Source organism: Meriones unguiculatus, chromosome 7, assembly GCF_030254825.1.
Source record: "Meriones unguiculatus strain TT.TT164.6M chromosome 7, Bangor_MerUng_6.1, whole genome shotgun sequence".
Lineage (NCBI taxonomy): Eukaryota > Metazoa > Chordata > Mammalia > Rodentia > Muridae > Meriones > Meriones unguiculatus.
In genome coordinates, this window is record NC_083355.1 from 62,300,471 (window position 1) to 62,314,900 (window position 14,430).

Below are 14,430 nucleotides of genomic sequence, written 5' to 3' on the forward strand. Positions count from 1 at the left end.
CTTGGGGAGAGGCATGCATACAGAAAGGGGGGGAGGGGGGACCGGGAGGGGAGGAGGGCGGGGCTTATGGGGGGATACAAAAGGAATAAAGTGTAATTAATAAAAGTTAAATAAAAAATTAAAAAAAATCACATTCCCATAACATTTCTGTGTTTTTTAAAGAAACAGAAAATTATCACTACAGTGAGGCTTATGGAAAACAGTTCAGTTTCAAACCATGACAATATATAGTCCATTTTAGGGTGTGTTCCTTCTTGTTATTGCTGTCTTTCTATATGCTGGTACTCATTCCATTACCATTGATTGTGAAGCCCGTTATTGTACCAGGATTTTTGTTGGTGGTGGTGTTTTTTTTTTAATTGTACTTTTGTCAAGAGGTTTTGTCATATGCATGTGGGTTTGTGTAGACTTGATTGTGTTGTCCCATTTATATGTATATATATTTTTTGCCAGTGTTATATAGTTTTTATGTCTGAATCTTTTATGTCTTAAAATCATGTCACCCTTTCAGCTCTTATCTTTTATTACAGAATCGTGTAATTATTCTAGTGTTTTTCCCTACATAAATATATTTTGAAGTAAATTTGTTTATATCTGCAGAATATTTTATTAGGCTCAAATGTTTTTATTTGTAGTTTTTGGATCACAGACTCTATCATTTGAGGTCATTGTTTTGCTATTTACTATTGTCCTAACTTTTAGAAAAGAAAAAAAAGAAACGTAATATTGATGTATCAAGGGAAAACTTTAGAAATGTGACATTTCACGCATGTGTTTTTCACTTAGATTGCAAAGTTGTCAGTCAGAATTTGCATGGTATAGGAAATCAATTGAAACCTGAGCCCATGAACATTTACTTCAGCAAAATTCTTAACTAATTATCATAACTATGTTAAGTTAGACTGTAGTAGGCATTACTCTGAGTTTACAAGTGGTTAAGATTCTTTTTTTATAGTTGTAAGCCCTATATTATTGAGGTATAATCTATTGTCTATTGGCTATATTTTATATAATATCCATTACTGTAAATCTTTAACTAAACCAGACATTGTTTATACATTCTTCTGTAAACTTTATTAACCTAAAATTATTTTTATATAAAACTGAAGGCCTTATCTATTTTATGTAGTTTTAAAATACATCTTTTGAAAAGATAGGATATCTAATTTTGGTGTGACAGTAAGTGATACAGTACGTAGTTTATTTGTTGAAGGCTTCAGTTTGATTTTCTCGAAATAATTTTGATTTCTTACTTCATCTTTAGCAAGATTTTGAATGATCTAGTTTAGAATATTATGTCAAATATATTGACTTGCATCTTATAATGCATTAACAATGAAAATATCTCACTTTGCAATACTCAATGTCAGGAAGAGAGTGTAATTATGTTATACATCCAATCTGTCACTATATCTTCAAATAAAGTACCATTGCAATCCTGGCACAACCATTATACTTGCCTTGTTGTCTTTATATGTTTTCTTACTACAAAGGCAAGATTTAGGAGGTAAGACCAAGAAGATAAACTAATCCGAAAATATTTAGTATCTGCCTCCTAACAAAAAAATTTTACTAATTCCTGTTTTATTTAGTTTAATTGATGTTATTACCATTTGATGTCTGTGCACATTCGCTGCAAGACTTAATATGCAAAAGAGAAAAAAGCAGCCTTTTTTTTCTAAGTTTATATTACATTTCCGTGAACATATACAAAATTTTGAATATCAAGCATACTCAGGTTAATTATAGTTAATAACAGCAACAATAATAAAACACAGTTGAGAATGAAAACACCTCTCTCAGCATGTTAGAACTAACACACAAGATTCACTAAATACAGATCAAGTTTATTTACTAGCAAATTAAAAATCAGTAGATATTAAGACGGATCACACAAATTCTTTAATGTCTGAGAGATAAGTTCACATACTTGATAATTATTTAGCTTTTGATATGAATCAGTTTTAACTTAAAAATGGTTTTTAATATGGATTTTAATACTAAACTTGGTTAACTCAAATGTTTCTAAACTGTGATGAGTTTTTAATTTAAGACATTCTTCTTAAAGTAACAATATGTCATATTGCAACACCCCCAAACAGCTGTAAACATGTAGAAATCCCAAGTACTTTGTGTTCTGTTAATTATATCAGATATACAAATTGGGTGGCATACCTATATTATTATTTTCATCTGATTTCATACTATTTTTGAAGCCAAAATATAAGCTTATTGCCATAGTTATCAAACTCTTTTAAACATTACTAACAGTCTGCCGATTTAAATGTATATCGTCTAGCCATTCACATTTTAATTTTATGCTTAGTAGTTATGAAATTTTTAAATAAACTGATTTATTTAAAAATAAACTGCAGTGAGGAGCTCTCAGTCTGATTTCACCTGGAACAGTTTAATAACTGAGCTATTTTGCAGCACAGGATTCCATTTGAAACTTTTTTAGCTAACCAGTAAATGTTACCAAGGTTTGAGTATTTTCACTGTGACTATAAGTACAAAATTTCTATTGTATTTTTCTCCTATGCTTTTGAAATGGTACAAAACATTTGGTTACTTTCAAATTTTTGTCAAACATGCTTTCATTAAGCAGTACATTTGAAAATGTTATTTATTTAGCCTGTAAAAGACAAGAATATTTGTTCTTCTGGAGATGTGAATTGAAGCAGCTAATAGATGCTTGAGAGCTGCTCTTTGTGTATAATTAGGGTCACTAGGTCTTCCTATTGACTCCTAGTGTGCCAGGGTATACAAACAGATTTTTCCACTCAGGTTTTTCTCTTAAATTTCTGTGTTTAAAAATAGCTACTTTTTCCATGATTTTAGTTGTTTTACCTAGTTGTGACATTTAGAACAATCTGTAGCATAGTTGCCAATTGTCTTTATTATTTTCTACTTTTATCCTTTTTGTGGTAAATATTAGATCCCAGAAGAACAACTATGGGTAGGGTCTCAGAAGAAAGGAGATTAATCTGTAAACTTTTTAGTACAGTTTAAAAATAATCACAATTATTTATAAACCTCTGTCATTTACTAATATTCATCACAGTTTATCTTTTAATTTACTTGAATTAATCATTGCCTAAATTATGATTCCTGTAATATATCACTTAGAATGTCTTTACCATTAGTGCATTTATTCAATTTTTCCAAATAACAAGCATTTCAGTAAATGATTCTTATCAGAAAATGCATTTATGGAGAGAAAATTTGTCTTTCTCTTTCAATTGGGTGATTCCACAAATTATAAACATGAAAAAAATAGTCATCTAAAATATGGTCCAATTTTGCTTAGTCTGTATATTTGGTGTGTTTGTATAACAGATGCAGCAATACACCTTCAGATTTAATTTAGTGTAATTATTTGTCATTGCTTTTGAGGGAGTATAGTTAAACTTTGTAACAAAAATGCCTGCTTTGTTTTTACAACTGACAGTATCCAAGAAAAGAAAGAAAATAGTTTCTGATAGAAATTGAAAGAACAGGAATAAATATGATGAGAAAGACTGCTTCTATCACTAGGGAACTTTCTTCATCTAAACACATATGAACAATTGATCCTTGTAGTCATATATAGCAGTAAACATTAATAACTTAACAGTCTGAAGTCAGAGCAGAAGCTAGAGAGCGTTATTGAAAGATGGAGTCGAGCAGGTGCCACTTTAATATGTTCAGTGTCATGGTTGACTCTAAAGACTAGTCGAATGAAATTACTTGAGGTTCTAAAGATTTAAAAAGCGAACTCATTTTGCCTCACTAAAGAAATGCTACTGATCAGGCTTTCTGTGTCCCTTTTTTCTAGGCTAGAAAATATTAACCCTGAAGAAAATGACATGGTAAGCCATTCTCTGAGGAGATTTCTTGATGTCAGTCTTATATCTTAGAGGCTTAAGTTCAATTGAGTGGGTTTCAAGAACTAAGATGTGGGGAAAAGAAGAATTGACACACTAATAATGTACATCTTTGCTGCAATATGAAAATTCAATAACTTCACTCAGTCAATTTACAATTCACATGTGCCTATTAATTAAAACCCTATATTAAATAAAATATATTAAAACCTCATGTCTGACTAACATATAATGGTGTTGGTAGACATTACAGGAATTACTGAACAGAATAAACAATGCAGACACTGGGATAGCTATTCAGAAGAATGGAGCTGTAATTGTGGATAGAATCTACAAGACCAAGGACTGTAAAAAGAGAATAACTGCAGAAGAAATGACTGCAGTGATAGAAGAGCGGGATGCCGCGTTAGCTCAGGTAACTGCTTGTGCCCAGAAGAGCATACAGGTGCTCATTTGTTTTCTTCTCTGATTTAAAACCCTGAAATAGTGAATTTTGCTCAGATTTCTTTATTTCCCTTTTTGAGTGTTTTGTTGTCATATAAAGAAATGCATTTCCTCGTTATATTTCATCACACACACTCCATATACTTTGTTATTTGATCTCCAATTCACACTAGTTTGCAGTATATAGTCGTTACCAGGATATTTCAATATATAAAAATACTTTTATTTCTGCACCACTTTTATGAATATGCATCCTCGTTAAAAGTAAATTTTAGTGAATAATTTCTTAGTAAAACAAAATGTCTTACAAAATGTTAACTTGCCATAAAATACACTTTCATTCATTAGCCACTTTTATATTACCTTTCTTGCTTGCATTGCAGGTTTGTAAGTGCTAAGACTTTTTGGGCTTTTGTTGTTTGTTCACATGTTTTTTTTTTTTCTTTCATTTTATTCTCAGTGCCTGTGTTCGTACATTTTGCGTCAAAAATTAGCATATTCTTTTATGAACATACATAAACCTTCCTGTTCTTACTCAGCTCTGATTCCTTCCCTGAGGCTACTAAGTCCATCACAGTTCTCCTGAGGAGTTCACATTCTCGAAAACAGTTATACCACTGGCCCTCTCTGCTGATTCCTTTTTAGTGTATTTTGGTTTTTGTCCTTCCCTCTTTCTTTGAAATTATGCACAAGAAAATATTGCTCAGTATATATTGTGACTTCAGTGAACGCTTCTCTTTGTGACTATTTTAGGATCTGATTAACCATTTTGGTCTTCCTTCTACTCCTGCCAGTATAGCAGCCTCTTACTTCCTCTACCTAATGTGTGCTGTGTACTCGTTGTTCCATTTTCCCAGTGGTGATATCCTGTTCTTATTTCATTCTCCATTTCAAGCATCTCCATTTATGGCCTCCAACTTTGTAGCTCAGTTACTCTGGAATTGGATTCCACCAAATTTTCAACTTCAGTAGTACCTGTTTCAATGGATCTTCTCAACTTGTTTTAATTTCAAATCACTTATGTCTGTGTCTCACCTTAGCTATCTTAGTTTCCATGGCTCACCATTATTATCACTAATTTCATATTACTCCAGTTCTCTCCTCTTTATCAGCTAATTTTGTTATTTAACTTTTAGACATGTATATAATGTATTTTGAGTACTGTCTTCATTTACTCTTATCTCTCTTCAATCCCTGCTTCACTGCCCACTACCAATTACTTTCCCAGATTCATGACTTTGTATGTGTGAAAGAGACAAGAGACAGACAGAGAGAGACAAAGACAGAGAGATTTAGTTTAACCAGAGTTATCTGTGTTACAAATGGATTGGGAAATACACATTGGAATGTGTTGTTGGGGTCACAATATTTTATTTTCTCTTAATGTGTCAGTAGTCAATAGTTCCACAGTGAGGGGTAGGGCTCACTGTGTCCCTGTTCCTCATGTGTGGTTGTTGAAAAGACCATTTTTGTTTAAACTAGTGCAGTCATCCACAACTGCTGTGAGTTTCTGATTGGAAAAGCTATGTCTTACCAAGAAGATATCTCACAGCTGTTCTAGTGGTTTCTGACTCTTAAGTTCTTTGTGCTCCCTGTTCCACAGTGTACCCTAGCCTCATAGAGATGGCATAAATGATGTGCTTAGAGCTGAGCACTCTCCCACTTTATTTCTCAGCACCTTGTGCTTTGCAGCCATGTTTCTGGAGAAATAGCTCAGTGTTAGCATGTTTCCTTTTCTCTTATTTTGTCTTACTCACCAAGTACACTGAAACCCTGCTTAATCCTTTTCGTTTTCAAGGGGAATTCATACAAATATGAAAACTGAACTGAATTTTTGCTTATACTATATTTTTCCAAGCAAGTTAGCTCATGACCACTGTAAATAAATAGGTTCTTATTGCTTTGCAATTTCTTTTACCTTTTAGTAACACCATAATGTTTTAATTCCTTCTCTTTAGATACACCTCTCAGCTTCATTCAGAAAGGGAGCTTTGCAAGTTCCTAGCTGTTTCATCATGTGTCAGTCTCGTTGCATTTGACCTGTGTGTCCTCCACCTTTTCCCATTGCCTTAGTGGTTCTCAACCCATAGGTCACAATCCCTTTGAGGGTTGAACGACCTTTCACAGGGGTCAACTAAGACCATCATAAAACACAGACATTTATATTCCAGTTCACAATGGCAAAATCACAGTTATGAAGTAGCAATGAAAATAATCTTATGGTGGGGCTGTCACCATAAAATTGAGAAACTGTCTTTTTTTTTTTTTTTCCAGTATAAGTATTCTTTTTTTTTTTTTCAATGCAGTTTATTCAGGAACATTGAACAATCCTCGGACCCCGGGGAAAGCCAGCCCACAGTTTAAATAGCCTCTGGGTAGCCAACCCAGGCGTGCCACGGGGTCAATGCAGATAGGTCCACATACATGGAAGCAAGCCAGATCCTCGGCCTTAGCCAAATGTGGAGTTGTTCGTGACAGAGAGCACTCACGAGGATGCGAGGCTAAGCACTGCACTCAGGGTCAGCCACTTTGGACCCAGAGAAGAGCATGTCTGATTGCATGCGGGTTGATGCCCCAGGTCCCGCCTCTGAGAAAAAGGTATCGGCCGGGTCTGATGCTCTTTGGGTGGATGACACCTAAATGAACATCTGTACAAAGTCCCAATTTATTTCTAATATCAGAGATCAGACCTCTACTCTTGCCTGATGCGTCTAAAACAAAAAGGGGGAACTGTAGAGAGCTGCGGAATGCTATGCCTTAAAGATGGAGCTGGTTTCCGCCTTCCACCTTCCCGATGGTGAGTGCTCTCTGTCACGAGAAACTGTCTTAAAGGGTCGCAGCATTAGGATGGTTGAGAACCACTGCTTTACATTTTCTTTACTGTGTGCCTCCATTTAAAGACCACCTCTCTACTTCACTTTTAGTTCATATAACTTCTGTCTTGTTCGCAAATACTGCTTAATTACGTTTTCTAATTCATTAAATGTTTTTCACTAATTCAGTTTCTCTTTATCCAAGATGCTATGCTCTCTGTGGTGGCTGGAAGTATATCTTGGTCTACTTGAATTTCACTCTTGTACTTTGGTGAAATCTCTTGAGCTGAGAGCATATTGGTCATATGGAATCTATTTCTCAGAGATCCTGTATTCTAATGTCTGTCTCCTCTCATCCTAAGACTTTAAAACGCTATTCCTCCAACGATCTCATGCCAGTCCTGCACAGCTGCAAAACTTCTCTACACAGTCTAAGTTTAATTCCTCAACTGCTCTCCATACCTAGGGTCTATAAACTCTCAGGGTGGGAAAGGGCTAGAGACGTTTTATTTTTTTTATTTTATTTCACAATTTATTCATTATATATCCTAGTTGACACCTTCTCTCAACTCCCTGAGACCCACCATCTCTTCATCTTCCCTTCAGCCCCTTCCCCTAATCCATTGAAAGAAGAAGTTCTCCACTATTGCCATCCGCCCATAGTTTGTTAAGTCTCAGCAAGACTGCCTGGATCCTCTTCCTCTGTGGATTGGCAAGGCTGCATCGTCAGGGGCAAGGGATCAGAGAGCAGTCAACTGAGTTCATGATAGAGTCAGGCCCTGATCCCCTCACTCAGATCCACACGGAGGCTGAGCTGCCAATCAGCTTCTGAGAAGGCGTCAAGGTCCTCTCCATGCATGGTCCTCAGTTGGTGCATCAGTCTCTGCAGGACCCCTGGGCTCAGATCTTTTAGTATTGTTGATCTCCTTGTGGGGCTCCTGTCCCCTCCATGTCCCTCTAATCCCATCGCTTTCTTCCTCCATAAGACTCCCTGCGCTTTGCCCCAAGTTTGACCCTGAGTCTCAGCATCTGCTTCCATCCCTTGCTGGGTGGAGCCTTTCAGAGGACCCTCTATAGTAGACTCCCATCCTGTTCCTCTCTTCCAGTGCTTCTGGTTATCTATCCTCTTTGCCATTCTGAATGAGATGTAAGCCGCCTTTGTAGGGTCGTCCTTGGTGTTGAGCCTCTTTAGCTCTGTAGATGGCTGTCCTATATTATACGGCTAATATCGCCTTATTGGTGAGTGTATATCAGGCCTGTCTTTCTGTTTCTGGGTTACCTCACTAGGGAAATGCAGATCACAACTCTGAGATTCCATCTTACACCTATCAGAATGGATAAGATAAAAACAATACATGCTGGAGAGAATGTGGAGAAAGGGGAACCCTCCTCCATTGCTAGTGGGAGTGCAAAGTTGTACAACCACTTTGGAAATAAGTCTGGCACTTTTTCAGAAAATTGGGAATAGCACAACCTCAAGATGCAGCTATACCACTCCTGGACATATACCCAAAAGATGTCCCACCATTCAATAAGAACATTTGCTCAACTATGTTTATAGCAGCTTTATTCATAATAGCCAGAATCAGGAAACAACCTAGATGTCCTTCAACGGAGGAATGGATACAAAAATTGTGCTACATCTACGCAATGGAATACTACTCATCTATTAAAAAACAAGGGAATGGTTGGAATTAGGAGAAATTTTTTTTTTTTTTTTAAGAGAAGCGTTTACTGCATAGCTCTCACTGAACTTGCAGTGTAGTGCAGTCTGGCCTTAAAGTGACATAGATTCTTCTGCCTCTGCTGAAAGTAAAGCTGTGTGCCGGCCCACTCGCTGTTTTTGATCTTAAGATCCACAAGTGAATGTGTTAGATGTCATTAAACTAAACTTGTAAAGTAGACATCTATTTTTTAACTTTTTATTTACTCCTAAGTGTATTCAATTTTATAAGTTTAAAGAATTCATGGATAAATTGTTCCATATATATTCAAATATCCATATTATTGATTATTTCCTTAGTAGTTTGCTAATTGTGCTAACAGACACAGCTGGGTCCATGTTAGACTTAAATAAGGAACAACAGAATCAAAATATCTGTTGGAGATTTTAAGCTTTAATAGTAGGAGCTCAGTTTTTACCTTGGGTATCTGGAAAAATTAGGTTAGTTTAGGTTAGTTTTTACTTACAGAATTAACTTTGGCATCCAGAAACTTAGGCTTTGCTCTCATTTGATGGTCATCTCAAGCTGAGACTTAGTTCCTCAATGTGGTGATGTTGGTAAGGGACTCAATGGATACTGTGTTAAAGATGAGGCCTCATAGAAAGATTAGTGCTATCCTATAAGAGTGGGTTAAGTATCTCCACACTAGGGAAGCTGCTAGGAGATGAGATTCAACCAAGTTTGGCTTCTTCAGTACTATCTTCCATTCTCTCTCGCACAAGTACTACTGTTCGTTATTTTTCCACCTTTCTTAGACCCAATGAAAGATGCTCAGCAGAAGCTAAAAAGATGCTGCTTCCTAATCTTGGACTTCAGATTCTGTAACTTTTAGTGAAGGAAGTCTTGCTGGAGAGGTTGTGGAGAAAGGGGAACCCTCCTCCACTGCTGGTGGGAATGTAAACTTGTACAACCACTCTGGAAATCAGTCTGGCGCTTTCTCAGACAACTAGGAAAAGTGCTTCCTCAAGATCCAGTTATACCACTCCTAGGCATATATCCAAAAGATGTTCAAGTACACAATAAGGACATTTGCTCAACCATGTTTGTAGCAGCTTTATTGGTAATAGCCAGAACCTGGAAACAACCCAGATGCCCCTCAACTGAAGAATGGAATCAGAAATTGTGGTAGATCTATACAATGGAATATTACTCAACAATGAAAAACAAGGAAATCATGGAAGTCTTATTCTCATGAATTAACCAGTTTTGTGTGTTAAAATATATGTGTATGAAATGGACCTAAATGGGCTTTGCTTAATATTTGTAGTTTGTAGAAAATTCTTCGTTGGTTTTCATTAATTGGACCCCAGTTTGTACCTTAGTTGTTAGCTAAAAGCCCAGACCTTGAGTAAATATGGCATGGGAATGGGGGTTGATATATGGGATTAGACAAATGAACCAGGCGGTACTTAGTAGAATAAAGTATAATCAGAACAACCGCATTGTCACAAAGAATACAGAGGGGATGAGGACACAAAGTGGTAAATTTTCTATGTACATGGGTGTTTAAGATCCAACTCACACTTAGTGGGTAAAATGGGGATGACTTGGATTAATTTTCTTCTTTCCAACAGAAAGGGACTTGGAGTGTGTTGCCATGTTTGAACAGGGTTACCTCAGAAATGGTTTCAGAGGAACATGGAGGCTTTGATTACAACCTAGGATTGAAGCATTGGAGGGCAAACCAGACACTGCGCGTCTCTCTCTCCTAGGAAGAGCATCTTAGTAATCTTCAATGATCCCCTGCATATTTTTTTTTTACTTTTGTATCTTCTTGTGCTTTTGTATCTTGGTATTTAAGTAATGCTTAATGAGTATGATATATTTCTATCATCTGATTGCTATTTAAAGAATCTTTTTTTACTTATTTATTTATTTATTTTTCATTTTTTTATTTTTTTCAATGCAGTTTATTCAGGAACCTTGAACAATCATCTGACCCTGGGGAAAGCCAGCCCACAGCTTAAATAGCCTCTGGGTAGCCAACCCCAGCGTGCCTCGTGGGCAATGCAGATAGGTCCACATACATGGAAGCAAGCCAGATCCTCAGCCTTAGCCAAATGTGGAGTTGTTTGTGACAGAGAGCACTCACCATCGGGAAGGTGGAAGGCAGAAACCAGCTCCATCTTTAAGGCACAGCATTCCGCAGCTCTCTACAGTTCCCCCTTTTTGTTTTAGACGCATCAGGCAAGAGTAGAGGTCTGATCTCTGATATTAGAAATAAATTGGGACTTTGTACCAATGTTCATTTAGGTGTCATCCACCCAAAGAGCATCAGACCCGGCCGATACCTTTTTCTCAGAGGCGGGACCTGGGGCATCAACCCGCATGCAATCAGACATGCTCTTCTCTGGGTCCAAAGTGGCTGACCCTGAGTGCAGTGCTTAGCCTCGCATCCTGAGCGTAACATTTTGGCTTTTTATGGTAGCCAACCATGCTTGGGGAGACTGTCCTGCTTCAATGGCTGTAAAGGCCTGAATGATCATGGCTGCATTACGCTGTTGTGAGACTCTAATCTTGCATATATACCACAGGCAAACCAAGGAGACCAACACCAGAAGGCCTGCTAACGCTCCCATGCCCGCCCATTCCTTCAGATGATTCATGGCTGCAGCAATCCGTGATGATAATCCTGTGGCTAGTCCTGCGTCCACTCTGGTAGAATTTACTGTGACAATGGCCACTCTCAGCTGCTCCATTGTAGTATCGAATTCTCCAGTCCAATTACCTAAAATATAGCTCGACAATTGTTTAGACAGATTTGCAGCACAGGAAAAATTCTCATGTTATATGCTAGTGACTCAAAGTCCAGCATATTTTCATTGACATTGCCATAGGGCATCAATTTGCTCCTGCACGAGGTCAATCCTCTGACTGAACTCCATCAAGCTTCCTTTTAGTTGAGCATTAATTCTTTTATGTACAACTAAGGCATGAGCTACATTGGCTAAATCATTATTCAGGGTCTGAGCAGTCTGCCCAGTATGACTCATGGCTAATGCCCTGGTGGTAGCTCCAGCAGCCGCCAATGAGATGGTAGTAACAATGGTGGCTGTAGTTCCAAGATCCCTTTTCTGTCTGAAGAGAGTCATAGCGTGAGGGGCATCAACGGGCACAGGCACCCAGTGAGGCATGCGAGTAACCAGGGCATACCTAAATTTACTAGCATTCCAGCATTGGGCAAAAAAGCAAGTATCATTACCACAATTACTTGGCTCTATCTGGCTAATAATGAATAAAAATGGGGGATATAGACAAACAGATGTGGGCTTATAGGAAATATTATGAGAAGCCTTAACCCCCTGGTTGGAACATCCTGCGTCAGTTCTAGAACTAGCAGTGGTGGTGTCCGAGGTCTGAGTAGGTTCAGGAGACCATTGCCCCCAGGGGCGAGACGTGCTCCATGCCAATTGACTAACTCCATGTTTTCCTCCACTTTTGAAAGTCATTTAAGGTTCTTAAATTATTTTTCCCTTTTTTTTTAAATTTTTCATCAATTACACTTTATTCATTCTGCATCCTCCCATAAGCCCCTCCCTCCTCCCCTCCCAATCCCACCCTCCCTCCTCCCTGTGCATGCATGCCACTCCCCAAGTCCACTAATAGGGGAGGTTCTCCTCTCCTTTCTGATCTTAGTCTATCAGTTCACATCAAAAGTGGCTGCATTGTCCTCTACTATGGCCTGGTAAGGCTGCTCCCCTGCAGAGGGAGGTGATCAAAGAGCAGGCCAATCAGATTATGTCAGAGGCAGTCCCTCTTCACATTACTATGTAACCCAATTGAGTTCACCTTTTTTAACATCCTCATCATCATGAGTTGTCACTTGAGTTTTTTATCTTAGCCATTCTGATGGTGTGAGGTGGAATCTCTAAGGATTTTTTTTTTTTTTAATTTAAAAAGGCTCTTTGACCGCCCCACCCCCCAACAGAGAAGCAGCCCTGCTAGGCCACAGAGGAGGACTTTGCAGCCAGACCTGAAGGTACCTGACAAAACAGGGTCAGATGAAAAGGGAGGAGTCCTCACCTATCAGTGGACTTGGAAAGGGGCAGGGAGGAGATGAGAGAGGGAGGGTGGGATTGGGAGGGAATGAGGGAGCAGGCTACAGCTGGAGTACTAAGTGAATAAACTGTAACTAATAATAATAAATAAAAAATATAAAAAATGTCTTTTTTATTTTATTTGTTAAATATTGAAATATTATATATATAATATTATAATATATATATAATACACACACACACACACACACACACACACACAAGGAGAGCAACAGAACCAGAAAACTTGAACACAGGGAACTTCCCAGAGAATCATACTCCAACCAAGGACTATTCATGGAGATAACCTAGAACCCCTGCATAGATGTATCACATGATAGTTCAGTGTCCAAGTGGCTTACATAGTAAAGGGAAGAGGGACTGCCTCTGACATAATTTGATTGGTCTGCTCTTTGATTACCTCCCCCTGAGGGGGGAGCAGCCTTACCAGGCCACAGAAGATGACAATGCAGCCACTCCTGAGGTGATCTGATAGACTAAGATCAGAAGGGAGGAGAAGAGGACCTCCCCTATCAGTGGACTTGGGGAGGTGCATGCATGAGGAAGGGGGAGGGAGGGTGGGATCAGGAGGGGAGGAGGGAGGGGCTTATGGGGGAATATAAAATGAATAAAGTGTAATTAATAGTAAAAAAAATCAAGTACTTCAAATAAAGAGAGTGCAGACAATAAAATATATATAAATATATAATATATATAAATATATATAAAATATATTTTTTCAATATAATAAATATTGAAAAATATTATATATATCCACTGAATTCTCTTCCTCATTTTCCATTTTCCTATTGAACCACAACATTTGCCTCTATCTTGAACTAAATCTTGCAGAAGATTTGAATATCACACACATGACTAAATCTCTTTTTTCTGCTTTATGCTCTCATGGCCTGTAAGGATATGACAATCTTATTTCCCCTTTTTCAGATGCTCTTCCTGACACTCTCTTCAGTTTACTTCGTAAGTCATTCTGTTCTGTTATTCCTGCTCCTGCCAACTGCTAAAATATGCTACAGATATTAGACAAGGGTTCTGTTCTTTCTCTAGATTTTTATAGTATCACAGACTTCATTAACTATATGCTGATGATTCAATAGCCAAGTCCTTGATCAATATTTATTTTTATCAATAATACTTTCTCTTACTAAATATTTTTATCCTCCTCCAGAACAACTTTTATCACAACAGCAAATATCGACAGTGTTTGAGCCCAAATAAGAGGTCAGCCATGTGTTTCTGTTTTCTTGTGCCCAAATCCAATTGATTTTCAAAGCTCTATATGTTTTCAAAAATCTTTCCTGAGTGAGTTCCCTTCTCTAGATCTAGTCTTGCTCCTCTAAGAAAGGTACCATTAGTGTTACCTTTAGTGAGAGTAATCCAATGCTTTTTCTCTTGTTAATATCTTCTAGTTTACATAGTTTCTCTTGCTGAAAAGATCTACATACAGGATAATCCAGACCTGTCCCCTGCATGTTTCTTTACCTCTGTGATAATACTTCACTTGAAACAAATTTAAAATTGAATA

At 37.6% G+C, this 14,430-nt stretch overlaps 1 protein-coding gene across 10 annotated transcripts in view; it reads left to right on the top strand.

Annotated features, from left to right (window-relative positions):
- The window catches only part of Mipol1 (mirror-image polydactyly 1), a 303,874-nt gene that overhangs the window by 83,259 nt on the left and 206,185 nt on the right, over positions 1 to 14,430 (top strand). For 8 of the 10 annotated variants that reach the window (XM_060387531.1, XM_060387532.1, XM_060387533.1 and 5 more), the window contains 2 exons: positions 3,818 to 3,851; positions 4,111 to 4,281. The exons of 1 other annotated variant lie outside the window; for it this stretch is intronic. In XM_060387531.1, coding sequence (XP_060243514.1) covers positions 3,818 to 3,851; positions 4,111 to 4,281 — 205 coding nt within the window. The remainder of the gene's footprint in view (positions 1 to 3,817; positions 3,852 to 4,110; positions 4,282 to 14,430) is intronic. One more of the 10 variants, XM_060387537.1, reaches the window with a different exon arrangement.